This window comes from Aquarana catesbeiana, linkage group LG12 (genome assembly GCF_042186555.1).
Source record: "Aquarana catesbeiana isolate 2022-GZ linkage group LG12, ASM4218655v1, whole genome shotgun sequence".
Classification (NCBI taxonomy): Eukaryota; Metazoa; Chordata; class Amphibia; order Anura; family Ranidae; genus Aquarana; species Aquarana catesbeiana.
This window is the reverse complement of record NC_133335.1, coordinates 7,135,086-7,155,737: the sequence shown is the minus strand read 5'-3', so window position 1 is coordinate 7,155,737 and position 20,652 is coordinate 7,135,086. Positions and strand designations below refer to the sequence as shown.

General features: G+C 45.4%; 1 protein-coding gene across 1 annotated transcript in view; it reads right to left on the bottom strand.

Annotated features, from left to right (window-relative positions):
* SULF2 (sulfatase 2) overlaps positions 1–20,652 on the bottom strand; it is a gene marked incomplete in the record, with an annotated part of 261,880 nt that overhangs the window by 35,736 nt on the left and 205,492 nt on the right. Inside the window, 5 exon segments of the mRNA XM_073607195.1 lie at positions 481–610; positions 884–940; positions 2,481–2,609; positions 3,068–3,243; positions 10,151–10,301. Of these exon segments, the coding sequence (XP_073463296.1) occupies positions 481–610; positions 884–940; positions 2,481–2,609; positions 3,068–3,243; positions 10,151–10,301 (643 nt within the window).

Genomic DNA, 20,652 nt, shown 5'->3' with positions numbered 1-20,652 from the left:
TCACATGACACCGGGGAGGGAAAATGGCTGATTGGGCCCAATTTGGACATTTTCACTTAGGGGTGTACTCACTTTTGTTGCCAGCGGTTTAGACATTAATGACTGTGTGTTGAGTTATTTTGAGGGGACAGCAAATTTACACTGTTATACAAGCTGTACACTCACTACTTTACATTGTAGACAAGTGTCATTTCTTCAGTGTTGTCACATGAAAAGATAGAAGAAAAGATTTACACAAATGTGACTGAGGGGTGTACTTATTTTTGTGAGATACTGTGTGTGTGTATACACACATATATATATATATATATATATATATATATATATATAGCACACACCAGAAATGGGGAGTACGGGGGGGGGGGCTGAAAGGGTTAGAAGTCAGTTTTAAAAGGTAAAGTATAGAAGTTTTGTACATCAATATTAGGATCAGAACTCACAGAGGATTGTTAGCTGGTGAGGAGGATTGTGGCTAATTACCTGTCCCAGCTGCTCGCAGGCCGTCTGGTATTCGGCTCGTTGGCACAAGTCTTTGACTCGCTGGTATTTGGGTAGAAAGTTCTCCTCTTGGGCATCTGGACTCTCCACCTCTCTCTTATGCAGCAGTTTACTAATATGTGGACAGGAGAAGAGGAATAAGATTGGGGTTTGTGGCGGAAAGTGACCGCATCTGTCCCGCCACCACCTGGAGGACAGCAAATATCTACATATCTACATTCTGTATCCGGGACCCCCTCCCACCCTCACCAACCACCTTCTATTAGCAGATACAAAAGGTACCTGTAAAGATAAACAGATTCATACTTTTCCTACCCCGTTGTCCATCTGCAGCTCCTAGGGGGGGCTCTAATTATATAATAAATATGTAGAGGTCACAACTCACCCGCGCTCCACCAGGAACGAATCTCTCCACACCTTCACTTTTTTGTGCACTTGAAACCTGTATGGGGGAACAATTAACAAGTCAACACTTCCAGTCACTGTACATAGAACCTGCAGCCTTCCGACGCACACAGACCCACGGCCCCTTCAACTCCCCGCAGAGCCGCAGCCCCCTTCATCCGCCGCAGAGCTCCAGCCCCCTCGACCCGCCGCAGAGCCCCAGCCCCCTCGACCCGCCGCAGAGCCCCAGCCCCACCGCAGAGCCCCAGCCCCACCGCAGAGCCCCAGCCCCACCGCAGAGCCCCAGCCCCACCGCAGAGCCGCAAACCCCCTCGACTCACCGCAGAGCCGCAAACCCCCTCGACTCACCGCAGAGCCGCAAACCCCCTCGACTCACCGCAGAGCCTTAACCCCCCCTCGACTCGCCGCAGAGCCACAGCCCCCTCGACCCGCCGCAGAGCCGCAACCCCCTCTGACCCGCAACCCCCTCCGACCCACCACAGACCCGCAACCCCCTCCGACCCACCGCAGACCCGCAACCCCCTCTGACCCACCACAGACCCGCAAACCCCTCTGACCCACCACAGACCCGCAAACCCCTCCGACCCACCACAGACCCGCAACCCCCTCCGACACACCACAGAGCCGCAGCTCTCCCTAAAAATATGTCCCCTCCTAGCACAATTCCCATCCCTTCTCTTACCGTATGACCTCTTCTAGCACAAACCCCCAAGTCCCCCGCTGCTAGTACAAATCCTCCCCACCACATCATTTCCCCCGCAAACACAACCCCTCCCAAAAAAAAAGTCCCCTCCTAGCACAATTCCCCCCCATTTAAGGTTGCCACCTCATCCCTTTAAACCCGAACACATATGAATAACTCGGGCTCTGAGGCAAATTAAATGCAGATAAGGCACCAAGTTTAATTACCACTTTAATCACCCACAGAACCTGAGTCATTCATATGTGTTCGTTTTTAAAGGGATGAGGTGGCAAACCTTACACCTACCTCTACTATATGATCTCTTCCAGCACAAACCCCCCTAATCCCCCCTCCTAGCACAAATCCCCCCCCCCCCCCCCCCCCCAACACAAATCCCCCCCAAATTATCAGACACACACATCGGGTCCCCCGCCGTGCAGAGCGCCTGCTTTCGCTCTTAAAAATGAGCCGACCTACAGCTACGGCGATTCGCAGGAAAGAGCCGACCTGCCGCAATATAATGACCGCGGCTGGTCAGGAAGCGGTTAAAATCAATTTATTGGTTACAGAGTTGCATTGATTTGTTTCTTTCACGTCGGTCAGGAGTTTGGCTTTAGGCTCCAGTCACACGATTTCCAGTGCGACTTTGGTGGGTGACTTTACATTTCTGGATCAAAAGTCACATCAAAGTAGTGCAGGCACCTTTTCTAAGTTGCACCGATTTGAACACGTGACATTGAAAAAGTCTGGGCTGCGACTTGTCCTGTGACTTTGGACCTCAAAGTCCCATGATAAGTCCCACAAGTGTGAACGGAGCCTTAAACCCCCAAAAGGTTACAGTGTGACATTGTTCTTCCCCCGCACCCCCTCGTACACCCCGTATAGGTCTACTCACCTGTTCACCGGCCTCTCCGTGTCCAGCAGTTTCAGGATGGATTTTCCATCCATTTCTGGAGGAATGTCCAACCCAGCGATGTCCAGGATGGTCGGGGCCAGGTCGATGTTCAACACGATGTGCGGATTGCTGCAGACATAAGGAAGAAATAAAATGGCGGTCACTGAGGTCAGATTGGTGGGCGTTGGGGTCCCCCACCAAGCAAGAGGTCAGATTGGGGGCATTGGGGTCCCCCACCAGACAAGAGGTCAGATTGGGGGCATTGGGGTCCCCCACCAGACAAGAGGTCAGATTCGGGCCGTTGGGTTCCCCCACCAGACAAGAGGTCAGATTCGGGCCGTTGGGGTCCCCCACCAGACAGGAGGTCAGATTCGGGCCGTTGGGGTCCCCCACCAGACAGGAGGTCAGATTCGGGCCATTGGGGTCCCCCACCAGACAAGAGGTCAGATTTGGGCCGTTGGGGTCCCCCACCAAACAAGAGGTCAGATTTGGGGCGTTGGGGTCCCCCACCAAGGAAGAGGTCAGATTTGAGGCATTGGGGTCCCCCACCAAACAAGCAGATTCTTTAGGGGAGTTCAAGCACTTACAGTGATCCGGCTTCCACGTTTGGCCCTCGGATATAGAAGGGCACCCGGATGTCAAATTCATATGGCATGGATTTCCCTTTCACCAATCCGAACTGTCCGATGTGATATCCGTGATCGGATGTGTAGATGATATACGTGTTATCGATCTCCCCCATCTCTACCAGCATGTTGTAGATCTGCAAACACAGCAAAAAAAACTCCTATTCCTTTTGTATTTAACTGTATTGTAACTGTGCCGTCTCCCTTTATATTGTAAAGTGCTGTGCAAACTGTTAGCGCTATATAAATCAATAATATATAAATCCTGTATAATAATAATAAAAATGAATAATAACCAATAAATCCTGTATAATAATAATCTATAAATCTTGTATAATAATCATCTATAAATCCTGTATAATACTAATATAAATCCTATATAACATAATATTATTATAAAGTATTTATATATCAATACTACTACTATTATACAGGATTTATTTATTATACAGGGTTTATATGGCATTACATATACAAAATTTAAAGGAAACATTTTTTTTTTTTTTTAAGATTCATACCTTACCTAGGAGGATGCAGCATCTGTCCCCTGGGGCCTCTGCACTAAAAAACGAGCGATTGAAAACATTGTCGATCACTCGGTTTCACAGCTCCGTGAGCAGAGAGCTGCAGAGCTCTGAGTTGTAGAAGGGGCGGGGAGCGGGCCCATCTGAGGATCTCAGCGGCTCGCTGAGAGGCTGAGACAGGCATCAGTCCAGGCACCTGGAGGATCCAGACGTCCATTGTCACGATAACGCCGTGCCTGGACTGACATTGGTGACGTCAAACGAGCTTTGGCTGGACTTCTCCTTTAACTATTATTAATATTATACAGGATTTATATAGTATTATACAGGTTTTATCTAGTGTTATTAATGTTAATACTACTACTACTACTATATAAAACCTGTATATTACTATATAAATCTTGTATAATAATAATAATATTTAAATACTGTATATTATAAATCCTGTATAATAATAATATAAAGCCTGTATAATAATATAAATCCTGTATAATAAAACATAAATCCTGAATAATAATAATATTATTACATAGGCTCAGATAGGAAGCCTCAGGAGAGGTATTCATGGTCACTCCACCCAGAACCATGGCCAATGGTGGAGGGGTTAACCACCTCCTCATGGTCAGGGGCCTCTTTTTGGGTGGGGTGATCCTTTATGAGCGAGAAAGCAGTATATATTAAAAAAAAATCTGTTATATATATATATATATCTAAACAATGCAAACCTTCCTTCTATAAGACATGGCAATGGACATGATATTAACTATCTTGTTCTGTTCTATCTGTGCATACCTGAGGAAGACCTCAGGCTGCAACATTGTAACTTTGTAGAGTCACAAGGTGAGAGGCTGCAACATTGTAACTTTGTAGAGAGTCACAAGGTGAGAGACTGCAACATTGTAACTTTGTAGAGTCACAAGGTGAGAGGATACAACATTGTAACTTTGTAGAGAGTCACAAGGTGAGAGGATACAACATTGTAACTTTGTAGAGAGTCACAAGGTGAGAGACTGCAACATTGTAACTTTGTAGAGAGTCACAAGATGAGAGGCTGCAACATTGTAACTTTGTAGAGAGTCACAAGGTGAGAGGCTGCAACATTGTAACTTTGTAGAGTCACAAGGTGAGAGGCTACAACATTGTAACTTTGTAGAGAGTCACAAGGTGAGAGGCTGCAACATTGTAACTTTGTAGAGAGTCACAAGGTGAGAGGCTGCAGCAGGGGCTGATCTTGTAAGACATTTGCGAATGCAACCAAAATCTGCACAGGCAGCAGGATTTACACGATTATGTCATCTCTGAACAGGCATTTAGGTCCCAGAAGTAGACGGTGACCCCGGATGATGCCTGAACAAAGTTGGTGCCCTCCTTTAGAACTGAAAAGCAGATGAAGGGATTGTAAGGGGTCCTGTGATCTCTGTGGGAGGGAATACCTGGAAGAGTGACCATTAATCTCGATCTGGTTTTTTAGGTCCACTTGATATCAGTACATTTTATGGGCCGAACCAATATTGGGGAGATCAGGGGAAGACGAGGTGCTCCATTCCTCGGATGGAACCCGGCACCCCGGACACGTGAGGTTCAGAGAACAGAATCATCCGAGTAGCCAAAGTACATCAATATTCGCGGCGCGTTCCTCGGCGGGGTGAGCAGACACGATCGGCCGCACTTTTATTAACTCAGTAAATAAAAACAATAAATTGTCTATTGTGCAGATTAATAAAACATTAGCGAGAAGGAAAGGCCGCGTCCGTCTGCTCATAATTTTAACAAAACACGTTTTAACGCTCCCGGCATTGTGGGGAGAAAACGTAAACTAAAATCATAAAGACGGAGAACTCATAAATTATTAATGGGTCGGTGGAGAGGAACGACAGTGAGAAACAACTGCAAAAAAAACGATCCGCCGACTGCGTGTGACGTCCAGAAAATTCCGCGACCTGCAGCTTCAGTGAAGGGTTAGAGTCCGTCAGGCTTTAATTCCTGTGTTTATCTGGGCACGAGGAATATGTTCTGTGTACATCTGAGCAAAATCGAATGTTATTTGGCTCTTTTCTCTCCAAGTTGAACGTTATTCATTTATAAAAAAGAAAAATAGTTTGGGGAAATTACCACTATTTGGCCACAAGATGGAGCTGCAACCATAGTGACCAAGTTATATCTTATGATCCTTGTCTCCATCTAGTGGCCATAATGTGCTATTTTCCCCAATTCAATCTATTCTATGTCTATCAACAACAAATAATTAGCACCCATTGCCATTACTGGAACTTTCTGTGGCCCGCCTAATTCTTTCACTGGTTGGCTTACATTAAAACTAAAAGCAAGCAGAATAAACCGAGCTGACTGGAGAGCTCAAGCTCAGCAAATGAGTGTGTCAGACCTCTGCAGAGAGACCACTGCTTCCACACAGAGAGCAAGCGTCTTTCTCTGAAGCTTGCTGGAAGGGAAAAGGCCTTCCTACTCTACAGAAGCCAAGCTGTAAGACTCCGCGCTTTTCATGTTTTCATAAAGCTGGAATTTACTTCGAGGATTTAAACTGAAAGTCCTATGGGGCTTTACTTAAAGTGCACTGAGGGCATGCTAAAGTGGCCCTTTAATTACTATTATCCTACGTCATTTTAGCATGCCCCAAGCACGATTTAGCATGCGCTAAAGTGTATCCAAACATGAAAACTTCAACCACTTTCTTTGCACTTACAGAAAGTCTACACTAATCTGCAACATTGTCCAGACAGGACAGGATATATATATACCCAGAATATAAATAGACTCTGAATTACAGAACTACTAAAATAAAAAAAAACAATTACACTAATACTACTGCTGCTATTAATACGATTATTATTATTATTATTGTTATACAAATAACACTAATAATAGTGGCAAATCAAACACTAATACTACCGTCCTTATTATGATTGTTAATATTAAAATTTATAAAACAAAAAAAATATATTAATATTGGTGTTATTTGTAGATTATTGTTATAATAATTATTACGAAGAATAAAAAACAAAAAAAAAACAAAAACACAAAAACACACATAATGTGGCTATTATTATTATCAGTAGTGTTATTTGTGTTGTAGTAGTAGTAGTATTATACAAATAACACTAATAATAGTGGCAAAATAATAATAATCAAACACTAATACTACTGTCCTTATTATGATTGTTAATATTATATTAAAATTTATGAAACAAAAAAATATATTAATATTGGTGTTATTTGTAGATTATTGTTATAATAATTATTGCGAAGAATAAAACACAAAAACAAAAAAAAAAAACACATATAATATGGCTATTTTTATCAGTAGTGTTATTTGTATATCATCATTATTAGTAGTAGTAGTATTATGCAAATAACACTAATAATAGTGGCAAAATAATTATAAACACTAATATATTAAAATTTATGAAACAAAAAAATATATTAATACTGGTGTTATTTGTAGATTATGGTTATAATTATTACGAAGAATTAAAAAACAAAAACAAACACTAATACTACAGCTATTATTATCAGTAGTGTTATGTGTATATCATTATTAGTAGTATTATACAAATAACACTAATAATATTGCTAATAATAATAATAACAACAATATGAACATACAAATAACACTAGGCACTACTGCCTTTATTATTCCACAAATAACACAAATATAAACCTATTAAAGATGACATAAGGGCTCTCACCAATAGCAAATCCTGAACAAGGTACCTCCATCCTGATCTATTAAAAGCGACTCTTCAGTCATTTTTTCATCTATTAAATCTTCTGCCCTTGTTGTTGTTTTAACTTTGGATAGTAAAACTTTTTTTTCTGCCAGTAAATCCCTTATACAGCCCACTTCCTGTTTCCTGTCTGGTCATTGGCCTAGGCTTATGACATCATGCACAGCTCTCTCTCTGAGAGTGTCCCAGGAATGGAGGGGAGGATGAGTCATAAGAGGGCCAATCAGAGCTGGAGGTGTGCCTCTGTGTGTCGGTGTAAATCTAGGAAGTGAACAGGCAGCAGCTTCAGCTGCCCACAGTTAAAATGGTTGCAGCCAGGCTCGAGGGTGGGAGATTTCTGCAGCCTATTTGGCAAGTACAGAATCACAGTATATATAAAATAATATGCAAAGTAGTTGGAGGGAAGTTTCAGAATGGCGAAGATGTTTTTTATTACAAATTATGTCAGCAGACTGCAGTTCCTCTTTAGGTTTTAGGCCTCTAGGCAAAAGGGAAGGAGAAAGGAGGGGCAGAGAGGATTTTCTTGGTACCGTCAAGAACTTTACAATGGCATAAAATCAAAAACCTTTATTACAATTATACAAAAAAATATACAATTATTCCACAATAAAATCAAGAATTAAAAGTGACTTATTACAGCGGCTTCACTGTAAATATTTTTCCCGTGTTATTGAGCACAATATAGATGATATGTGCAGGTAGCCAATACTCAACATGTTTTATGGTTTGAACCGCTTCCTCAGGAGTTCAGAAATGGGAGGACAATAATCCTATAACAGACAAATATACACATATGTAATCAATAAAGTATACATAAACATTTCAATCGTTTAAAGCATCACTGAAATGTTTATGTATACTTTATTGATTACATATGTGTATATTTGTCTGTTGTAGGATTATTGTCCTCCCATTTCTGAACTCCTGAGGAAGAGGTTCAAACCATAAAACATGTTGAGTATTGGCTACCTGCACATATCATCTATACTGTATATTGTGTTCAATAATACGGGAAAAATATTAGAGTCACAGTGAAGCCGCTGTAATGGGCCAATTTTAATTCTTGATATTATTGTGGAATATTTGTATATCTTTTGCATTATTGTAATAAAGATTTTTATTTTAGTTTATGCCATTGTAAAGTTCTTGACGGTACCAAGAAAATCCCCTCTGTCCCTCCCTTTGCCTAAGGGCCCTAAAACTTAATATAATAACTTATTATTGGTATTTTGTATTATTATCCTTATATATTTATATATGTACAAAGAACACTAATACTACTGCCAATATTATTATTATTAACACTACTGCTACTTTATAATATTATTGACAGTAGTATTAGTGTTATTTGTATAATAATAATAATAATAATAATAATAATAATATACAAATAACACAACTACCAATATTATTATGAATATTAACACTACTGCTCCGTTATAATAATAATTATATTAATTATATTTAATTATATAATTATATTATTGGCAGTAGTATTAGTGTTATTTAAATAATAATAATAATAATAATATTATACAAATAACACTAATACTACCAATATTATTATTAATATTAACACTACTGCTACATTATAATAATAATAATATACAAATAACACTAATACTTCCACCATTATTAATATAAACGCAGTAATATTATTGGTGGTTGTAGTACTATTAGTGTTATTTGTATTATTATCCTTCTATTTATATATGTACAAAGAACATTATTACTATTAACACTACTGCTACATTATTATATTAATAATATTGGTAGTGGTATTAGTGTTCTTTGTACATATATAAATATAATAAGGATAATAATACAAATAACACTAATAGTACTACCACCACCAATAATAAGAAGTTTATATTAGTGTTATTTGTAGAATAATAATAATAATGGTGGTAGTATTAGTGTAATTTGTATATTATACATATAACACTAATACTATGCCATTATTATTATTATAATACAGCAGTAGTAATAAAAATAATAAAATAGTGACAATAGTATTGGGGTTATTTGTATTATTGTTATTACTATTAATACTAACACTACAAATAACATAATACTACAACTAATATTGATAAAAAACATAACTAAAGAATAAATAATCAAACACACCAATACTACTACTAACAATAAAAAAAATACTAGTAATAATAATTATAACAGTACTTTTACTACTAATTCATTGTTACATTCCAAAATTAAGTCATGACTGATTTCAGAAAATGAATCCTATTTAACAGGAAACTCATTGGGATCCTGAAAAGCAGTGCTAATTCCGTCCACTAAAACATTTTAGTCGACTAAATGAATACTGTTTTAGTCGACTAAAATACGACTAAAACTAAAACAATTGAGATGACTAAAATATGACTAAAACTAAAACGCCATTTTAGTCAAAAGACTAAGACTAAAACTAAATTGAAATGTGACTTCAATATTAGCACTGGTCTGTAGGTCATGTTCATACCTCAATACCATAAACAATAACCGATTAGATTTTTCCCTCCAGAAGTATATAATGAGTGAGGAAATTATAGAGAAATGATAAATTACAATTTAATTACACTCATTAGATTTTAGATGACTAAAATGTACTGGAGATTTAGTTGACTAAATGCGACTAAAACTAAAAACAAATCGCAGAAGATTAAAATGGGACTAAAACTAACTTGAAATTTGCTGCCAAAACGAACACTGCTGAAAAGTCTTCTTTCTATGGGACATGATGGCATTTTCTCCCCTCCCCCACTCCTGAGCCCTACCTGCTCCATGGAGTCCTCCACGGACATCAGGGTCTGCAGGCGCCTCCTCTGCAGCAAGTTGGTGAACTGCATGTGGATGGGCATCATGGCGCCGGTGTACCTCATGATCCAGTGCTTGTCCGGGTTCGGGGCGTAGTTGTAGCTCGGCGTTCTGCAAAAAAAAATTTTCGATTATTTTTTGGGTTGAACCTGATGGGTCGGCGTCTTCACTCCCTCCTATAGAAATGTAATCGTATTTTTTAGGCGTGATGGAGTGCCGCCGTGACATGAAAACTTAAAGCTGAACTAAACACGTTTTTATAAAAATTCTTTGCAGTACAGCAGAGCTCAGACTGGTAGTGGAAGAAACAGCACAAGGAGCCAATCAGCTGTCCTGCAGTGCTCATGTACTAACAAGGAGCGTGCTGATAGAAGGAGATAGCAGAGCTAAAGAAAGATGAACTCATCAGTCTGCTGCTGTTCCTTTCACTGTCTGATCACAGGCTGCAGGAAGGACAATGCCTGTACTTACAGGCAATCAGGTGCTGTGCGACAGAGCTGTGTAAATCTCAGGACTGGATGGACAGACATACAAATCCCATGGCAGCCTACAGACAGGAGCCCGGGTAATGTGATGGGGTCAGTGTGACCTTCAACGTGCCCCCCCTCCCCCCATCATCTAGAATGCATTTCACACGCACAGCACAGTGACATTTCAAATCAGCAATAAACATTTTGATGATGTCAAAGATCTCTTCCAGCTCTATCAGAGTCCATCCTGCCGGCACGATATCTTCCTATGGCGGGATGTTTCCCGCAGGCGAGCTCGAAACGCGTGAAGCGAGAGATTTCAATGAGCGCACCTCTCCGAGAAATCATTTCACATTTACAACATCTATTCTGCCCCAGGCAACAGCAGCACCATCAGAAGACATGACTCCGGGATGGTGATACCATGTCACCACGCTCTCATGTCACCGACAACTTCCTGACATCCAATCAGAACATTCCCAACTTCAAACTGAGTCAGAGAATGAAAACCAACAATTACCTTCAAATCACTGTGCCGATGGAAGAAGGCTGCCCAGGAAAAGCCGCAGCTATGCAAGGGGGTCCCCATCAGAGTCCCTCTTTACATCAAATGTTCCCATTAGAATGACCCCTTACATATGATCAGTTATCCCCATCAGAGTGCCCCCTTACATCAAGTGTCCCCATCAGCGTGCCCCCTTACATCAAGTGTCCCCATCAGATTGCCCCTTACATCAGATGTCCCCATCAGAGTGCCCCTTACATCAAGTGTCCCCATCAGAGTGCCCCTTACATCAAGTGTCCCCATCAGAGTGCCCCTTACATCAAGTGTCCCCATCAGAGTGCCCCCTTACATCAAGTGTCCCCATCAGAGTCCCTCTTTACAACAAATGTTCCCATCAGAGTGCCCCCTTACATCAAGTGTCCCCATCAGCGTGCCCCCTTACATCAAGTGTCCCCATCAGCGTGCCCCCTTACATCAAGTGTCCCCATCAGCGTGCCCCCTTACATCAAGTGCCCCCTTACATCAAGTGTCCCCATCAGATTGCCCCTTACATCAGATGTCCCCATCAGAGTGCCCCTTACATCAAGTGTCCCCATCAGAGTGCCCCTTACATCAAGTGTCCCCATCAGAGTGCCCCTTACATCAAGTGTCCCCATCAGAGTGCCCCCTTACATCAAGTGTCCCCATCAGCGTGCCCCCTTACATCAAGTGTCCCCATCAGAGTGCCCCCTTACATCAAGTGTCCCCATCAGAGTGCCCCCTTACATCAAGTGTCCCCATCAGAGTGCCCCCTTACATCAAGTGTCCCCATCAGAGTGCCCCCTTACATCAAGTGCCCCCTGACATCAAGTGACCCCATTAGAGTGGCCCCTTACATCAAGTCCCCCCTTACATCAAGTGTCCCCATCAGATTGCCCCTTACATCAGATGTCCCCATCAGAGTGCCCCTTACATCAAGTGTCCCCATCAGAGTGCCCCTTACATCAAGTGTCTCCATCAGAGTGCCCCCTTACATCAAGTGTCCCCATCAGCGTGCCCCCTTACATCAAGTGTCCCCATCAGCGTGCCCCCTTACATCAAGTGTCCCCATCAGAGTGCCCCCTTACATCAAGTGTCCCCATCAGAGTGCCCCTTACATCAAGTGTCCCCATCAGAGTGCCCCCTTACATCAAGTGTCCCCATCAGCGTGCCCCCTTACATCAAGTGTCCCCATCAGCGTGCCCCCTTACATCAAGTGTCCCCATCAGCGTGCCCCCTTACATCAAGTGTCCCCATCAGCGTGCCCCCTTACATCAAGTGTCCCCATCAGCGTGCCCCCTTACATCAAGTGTCCCCATCAGCGTGCCCCCTTACATCAAGTGTCCCCATCAGCGTGCCCCCTTACATCAAGTGTCCCCATCAGAGTGCCCCCTTACATCAAGTGCCCCCTTACATCAAGTGTCCCCATCAGATTGCCCCTTACATCAGATGTCCCCATCAGAGTGCCCCTTACATCAAGTGTCCCCATCAGAGTGCCCCTTACATCAAGTGTCCCCATCAGAGTGCCCCTTACATCAAGTGTCCCCATCAGAGTGCCCCCTTACATCAAGTGTCCCCATCAGCGTGCCCCCTTACATCAAGTGTCCCCATCAGAGTGCCCCCTTACATCAAGTGCCCCCTTACATCAAGTGTCCCCATCAGAGTGCCCCCTTACATCAAGTGTCCCCATCAGAGTGCCCCCTTACATCAAGTGTCCCCATCAGAGTGCCCCCTTACATCAAGTGCCCCCTGACATCAAGTGACCCCATTAGAGTGGCCCCTTACATCAAGTCCCCCCTTACATCAAGTGTCCCCATCAGATTGCCCCTTACATCAGATGTCCCCATCAGAGTGCCCCTTACATCAAGTGTCCCCATCAGAGTGCCCCTTACATCAAGTGTCTCCATCAGAGTGCCCCCTTACATCAAGTGTCCCCATCAGCGTGCCCCCTTACATCAAGTGTCCCCATCAGCGTGCCCCCTTACATCAAGTGTCCCCATCAGCGTGCCCCCTTACATCAAGTGTCCCCATCAGCGTGCCCCCTTACATCAAGTGTCCCCATCAGCGTGCCCCCTTACATCAAGTGCCCCCTTACATCAAGTGTCCCCATCAGATTGCCCCTTACATCAGATGTCCCCATCAGAGTGCCCCTTACATCAAGTGTCCCCATCAGAGTGCCCCTTACATCAAGTGTCCCCATCAGAGTGCCCCTTACATCAAGTGTCCCCATCAGAGTGCCCCCTTACATCAAGTGTCCCCATCAGAGTGCCCCCTTACATCAAGTGTCCCCATCAGCGTGCCCCCTTACATCAAGTGTCCCCATCAGAGTGCCCCCTTACATCAAGTGTCCCCATCAGAGTGCCCCTTACATCAAGTGTCCCCATCAGAGTGCCCACTTACATCAAGTGTCCCCATCAGCGTGCCCCCTTACATCAAGTGTCCCCATCAGCGTGCCCCCTTACATCAAGTGTCCCCATCAGCGTGCCCCCTTACATCAAGTGTCCCCATCAGCGTGCCCCCTTACATCAAGTGTCCCCATCAGAGTGCCCACTTACATCAATTGCCCCCTGACATCAAGTGCCCCCTGACATCAAGTGTCCCCATCAGAGTGCCCCCTTACATCAAGTGCCCCCTTACATCAAGTGTCCCCATCAGAGTGCCCCCTTACATCAAGTGTCCCCATCAGAGTGGCCCCTTACATCAAGTGCCCCCATCAGAGTGCCCCCTTACATCAAGTGTCCCCATCATAGTGCCCCCTGACATCAAGTGTCCCCTTACATCAGATGTCCCCATCAGAGTGCCCCCTTACATCAGGTGTCCCCATCAGAGTGCCCCCTTACAGCCAAACTTTCTGCTGCACTTAAGGTTCCTAAGAGCACAGCCGCCTCCATAATCCTTAAATGGAAGACATTTGGGACGACCAGAACCCTTCCTAGAGCTGGCCGTCCGGCCAAACTGAGCTATCGGGGGAGAAGAGCCTTGGTGAGAGCGGTAAAGAAGAACCCAAAGATCACTGTGGCTGAGCTCCAGAGATGCAGTCGGGAGATGGGAGAAAGTTGTAGAAAGTCAACCATCACTGCAGCCCTCCACCAGTCGGGGCTTTATGGCAGAGTGGCCCGACGGAAGCCTCTCCTTAGTGCAAGACACATGAAAGCCCACATGGAGTTTGCTAAAAAACACCTGAAGGACTCCAAGATGGTGAGAAATAAGATTCTCTGGTCTGATGAGACCAAGATAGAACTTTTTGGCCTTAATTCTAAGCGGTATGTGTGGAGAAAACCAGGCACTGCTCATCACCTGTCCAATACAGTCCCAACAGTGAAGCATGGTGGTGGCAGCATCATGCTGTGGGGGTGTTTTTCAGCTGCATGGACAGGACGACTGGTTACAATCCAGGGAAAAATGAATGCGGCCAAGTACAGGGATATCCTGGACCAAATCCTTCTCCAGAGTGCTCAGGACCTCAGACTGGGCCGAAGGTTTACCTTCCAACAAGACAATGACCCTAAGTACACAGCTAAAATAATGAAGGAGTGGCTTCACAACAACTCCGTGACTGTTCTTGAATGGCCCAGCCAGAGCCCTGACTTAAACCCAATTGAGCATCTCTGGAGAGACCTAAAAATGGCCGTCCACCAACGTTTACCATCCAACCTGACAGAACTGGAGAGGATCTGCAAGGAGGAATGGCAGAGGATCCCCAAATCCAGGTGTGAAAAACTTGTTGTATCTTTCCCAAAAAGACTCATCAAAAGGGGCTTCTACTAAATACTGAGCAAAGGGTCTGAATACTTAGGACCATGTGATATTTCAGTTTTTCTTTTTTAATAAATCCTCAAAAATGTCAACAATTCTGTGTTTTTCTGTCAATATGGGGTGCTGTGTGTACAATATGGGGAGCTGTGTGTACAATATGGGGTGTTGTGTGTACAATATGAGGTGCTGTGTGTACATTATGGGGTGCTGTGTGTACAATATGAGGTGCTGTGTGTACAATATGGGGTGCTGTGTGTACAATATGAGGTGCTGTGTGTACAATATGGGGTGCTGTGTGTACAATATGGGGTGCTGTGTGTACAATATGGGGTGCTGTGTGTACAATATGGGGGGCTGTGTGTACAATATGGGGGGCTGTGTGTACAATATGGGGTGCTGTGTGTACAATATGGGGGGCTGTGTGTACAATATGGGGGGCTGTGTGTACAATATGGGGGGCTGTGTGTACAATATGGAGTGCTGTGTGTACAATATGGGGGGCTGTGTGTACAATATGGGGTGCTGTGTGTACAATATGGGGTGCTGTGTGTACAATATGGGGGGCTGTGTGTACAATATGGGGTGCTGTGTGTACAATATGGGGTGCTGTGTGTACAATATGGGGGGCTGTGTGTACATTAATGAGGAAAAAAATCAACTTAAATGATTTTAGCAAATGGCTGCAATATAACAGAGTGAAAAATTTAAGGGGGTCTGAATACTTTCCGTGCCCACCGTATCTTCCCTTCAATGGCCCAATTTTACTATTCTCTCTCAAATGCAACTTCTTCTACCTGTAACAACTCAACAGCACAGCGCTACTTTCCTTTCCCTATACTGGAGCAACCAATCCGCTTCCATTGTCCATCTGTTCAGTTGAAAATGAAAGACTGATGGTGATTGGTTGCCATGCACAACTACTCCAGTTTTGATAAAGTTGAAGTTGGGCACAGACGGCGGTGGAAATAGAACCCCCCCCAAACCCCAAATCTGCTTTGCCAAAACATTATGTCACTGTATATCAAAGCCAAAAAAACGTGATGCCGATAATTACTGCTTTATTGGGATGAGAAGCCATCAACAAGGGGACTGGGAATTTCCTAACAGATATAAAATGTAGACGTACAGAAAGCGGCCAGCATGGCGCGGCGCGCTCGGCACACTTCCACAACCAGCAGGCGTGTGCGCTGCTCTGCAGCTTATGTCTTCCCAGCCATCCATGTCAGAGGCGCTCAGCAATACGAGACGAAGGCGTTCTATGCGGATACATTTCAATAACGCCATCTCATAAAGTGTGCTGACACACTCCGCTAACCGCCTGATCTGTATCAGATGTGGGAATGCGATACACTCGCTGTGCGCTGAATGACACACCCAAGTGGACCCGTCACCGGGAATTAGCTTTCCTTCCATCGCATGATACATCAGTCACTGCTTATAGAACGGCAATGGGATCACATTCCCCTTTGTTAACCCCTTCTGCAGAAGGTTGAGACAGATGATGAATTATTCTTAATATTCGAGTAATTCGAGTCTAATCCGAGTAATATTCGAATAATCCGAGCAATGGCGGGGGGGGGGGGGGGGGGCGGTGATCGCGACCGCCGGGCACTCGCATTGCCTCGGGGGGCGAGGGGGGAGCGCCCCCTAGTGGCCACAGGGCGAAGCGACGTTACATAACGTTGTTTCGCCCAGCCGTGCCATTCTGCCTCAGTACAACTGCGGCGGACGGTCAGCAAGTGGTTGAAGTGAAAGAGATAACAAGAATTGTACAAATATTCACACCGGGTCCATCAAGTCCAACCTATGTGTGTGATTATATGTCAGTATTACATTGTATATCCCTGTATGTTGCGGTCATTCAGGTGCTTATCTAAGCATTTCTTTAAACTATCGATGCTCCCCGCTGAGACCACCGCCTGTGGAAGGGAATTCCACATCCTTCTCTGATCAACCGGATGTGTGTCCATCTTTCTGAAGCTCATATACAGGTGTGGACCACCCGGCTTGATAACCAAACATCTGACTCTCTTCTAGGACTCTCTTCAGTCTGGACCATGTCGGTGAGGTGATTGGACACAGCAGGAGCCAAAGTTCACCAGCAGCTGGCGACCGTTCAGGAGAGAGGCAGATCGGCGGTCTGCCTATGTAAACAAGGCAGATCACCGTTTTGTGAGAGGGGGAAGATGGAGATCTTGTGTTTCTGCTAAGCAGGAACACGGATCCCTGTCTTCACCCCCCCCCGCCCCCAGTCAAAGCACCTCCCCCCACACACAGTAATCACTCCCAGGGAACATATTTAACCCTTTGATCGCCCCGTTAACCCCTTCCCTGACATTGTCATTAGTGAAGTGACAGTGCATATTTTAAGCACTGATCACTGTATTGGTGTCACTGGTCCCCAAAAAAGTGTAAGTTAGTGTCAGATTTGTCTGCCACAATGTCACTGTCCAGCAAAAAATCGCTGATCACAACTAGTAAAAAAAAAAAACAAAAAAAAAAAAAACTACATATATCTCATAGTTTGTAGACGCGATAACATTTGTGCAAACCAATCAATATACGCTTGATGGGATCTGTTTTTACCAAAAATATGTAGCAGAATAAATATTGGCCTAAACTGATGAAAAAATTAGATTTTTAATTTTTTTTTATTGGATGCGTTTTATAGCAGAAAGTAAAAAATATTGTATTTTTTTCAAAATTTTAGGTCTTTTTTTGTTTATAGCGCAAAAAAATAAAAACCACAGAGGTGATCAAATACCACCAAAAGAAAGCTCTATTTGTGGGGGAAAAAAAATTTAAATTTTATTTGTGTGACCGCGCAAATGTCAGGTAAACTAATGCAGTGCCGTTCTGCAAAAAAATGGCCTGGTCGTGAAGATGGGGGGGGGGGAATCTTCCAGGGCTGAAGTTGTTAAAGGCTTCTTGCACACGGATTGCGAAGGGCTGAAAATATACCCAGTGTAAAATTCCGGGTGTTTTCCCCACGCCTGGTTACCTGCTGCATACAGCCTGCCATACCAATAAATGGCTCCAGGGGGGGCCTTACTCATCAAAATGTTGATGCTTCCGTCCATCAGTGCTTACCCATACACGCCGGCGCATACAATGTTTTTATCATACGTACATTCAAGAAATACGAAATAGTTATTTTTTATTTCCTTTTCATTATTCTTGTTACTTTTTTCAGTGTCACATACATAACAAAAAAATGCACAGAATTATACCACCCCCCCCCCCCCCCCCCTCATTTTTGTTGCTCATTTGCAAATAACTGCCATACTTGTCCCCATGACAGGGCGGGGGACAAGATCATCCAGTGCCCTGGGCAAAGATTCCAAACTACGCCGCCCACCTCCCCCCCCTTCATTCTGTGCGAACTCATGAGGAGGAAGTGGAGAGAGAGAGCACAGCCCGCACCTCCCCCCGGCTCTCTCCTCCTCTCCTTGCTGCTTCCAGCACGGGGCTGACAGAAGTAGTAGAAGCAACTTGCGGCGCCCCCGATCCCCACCCCCATCCATACTATACATGCTGCGCCCAGGGCAGCCGTCCCTTCTGCCCACCACTTGTCCTGGACCTGCTTGGTGACGCCTGTATATCATACAATGAAGTGTGTTGTAATGCTCGATCTTTTCAGATACCTTTGTGGATTCCGTGATGAAGCAGTAAAGGCCTGCAAAATGCATCAGAATAAACCACCTTATTCTGTAAACATCAACTACTGCCTCTAGTTTATAGGTTTGATAGTTGAAGAGAACCTGAGAGTTGTTTCCCAGAACTCCTACCACATCCCATTGTACAAGTAGTATTAGAGAGAGGATGTTCTTTGGGGATTGTGTGGGGAGGAGTGACAAGGGAGAGCTGAGAGAGTACAAAAGTGTATAGAAATTATCATTGGGTTACTTTGTAATACGATGTGGAGGTTTTCTATACACTTTTGTACTCTCCCAGCTCTCACTTTACTTGTCACTCCTCCCCGCACAATCCCCAAAGAACATCCTCTCTCTAAAACTAGTTTACCGGTTCGGTGTTTTGGACTTATTTATGACCCTGTGAGCTTTGTAATCATATATACAGTATGTCAGAAAATGTTGTTTTAGGCCTCATTGTAACCACACAGCTGTAACAGTCCCATAATTAGTATCCGGGGTCCCCCCCCCAGTTTTCTTCCTTCTCCCTGGTTTTATCCGGGGTGCGGCTGTGTAGATGGATTTTAGCGTATTATTCATATTTGGTAAACTGTCATCATTTTTTCTATTAGCATCATCTTAAAAATGTGACAAATCCTAGAATCCTATGTATACTTTCCATAGAGGAGCCTCTTAGGGACCACACTAGCTGAAATTCCACAGGCCCATCTACAGAGCCATTAGGAAGAGGCGGCAACTACAGCGCCCTCCTCTCTCTCTCCCCCTCCCCCCTCTCTCTCTCTCCCCCTCCCCTCTCTCTACCCCCCCTCTCCCTTTCTCTCCCCTCTCCCCCCCTCTCTCTCCCCCTCCCCTCTCTCTCCCCTCTCCCCCCCTCTCTCTCCCCCTCCCCTCTCTCTCTCTCTCTCTCTACCCCCCTCTCTCTCTCTACCCCCCTCTCTCTCTCTACCCCCCTCTCCCTCTCTACCCCCCTCTCCCTCCCCCTCCCCTCTCCCTTTCTCTCCCCCTCCCCTCTCTCTCCCCTCTCCCCCCCTCTCTCGCTCTCTCTCCCCCTCCCCTCTCTCTACCCCCCCTCTCCCTTTCTCTGCCCCTCCCCTCTCTCTCCCCCCCTCTCCTCTCCCCCTCCCCCCTCTCTCTCTCCCCCTCCCCCTCTCTACCCCCCCTCTCCCTTTCTCTCCCCCTCCTCTCTCCCCCCCTCTCTCTCCCCCTCCCCTCTCTCTCTCTCCCCCCTCTCTCTCTCCCCCTCCCCTCTCTCAACCCACCTCTCCCTTTCTCTCCCCCTCCCCTCTCTCTCCCCTCTCCCCCCCCTCTCTCTCCCCTCTCCCCCCCTCTCTCTCTCTCTCTCTCTCCCCCTCCCCCTTTCTCTCCCCCTCCCCTCTCCCCCCCCCTCCCCTCTCTCTCCCCTCTCCCCCCCCTCCCCTCTCTCTCCCCTCTCCCCCCCTCTCTCTCCCTCCCCCCTCTCTCTCTCCCCCTCCCCTTTCTCTCCCCCTCCCCTCTCTCTCCCCTCTCCCCCCCTCTCTCTCCCCTCTCTCTCTCCCCCTCCCCCCTCTCCCTTTCTCTCCCCCTCCCCCCTCTCCCTTTCTCTCCCCCTCCCCTCTCTCTCCCCTCTCTCTCTCCCCCTCCCCCCTCTCTCTCTCTCCCCCTCCCCCCTCTCCCTCTCTCTCCCCCTCCCCCCCTCTCCCCCCCCCTCTCCCCCCCTCTCTCTCCCCCCTCTCTCTCCCTCTCTCCCCCTCCCCCCTCTCTCTCTCCCCCTCCCCCCCTCTCTCTCCCTCCCCCCCTCTCTCTCCCTCCCCCCCTCTCTCTCCCTCCCCCCCTCTCTCTCCCCCTCCCCCCTCCCCCCTCTCTCTCTCCCCCTCCCCTCTCTCTCTCTCCCCCTCCCCTCTCCCTTTCTCCCCCCCTCTCTCTCTCCCCCCTCTCTCTCTCTCTCTCCCATTGATGGACACTTCTTAGTGACACCATTTTCTATGACATAAATACACGCGCCCCCCTCCCTGCCCCCACTGATTTCCTGGTAGATCTGTGCACTTCCTCTTTATTCTCCTTTTCAATGGAATCCTGACAAA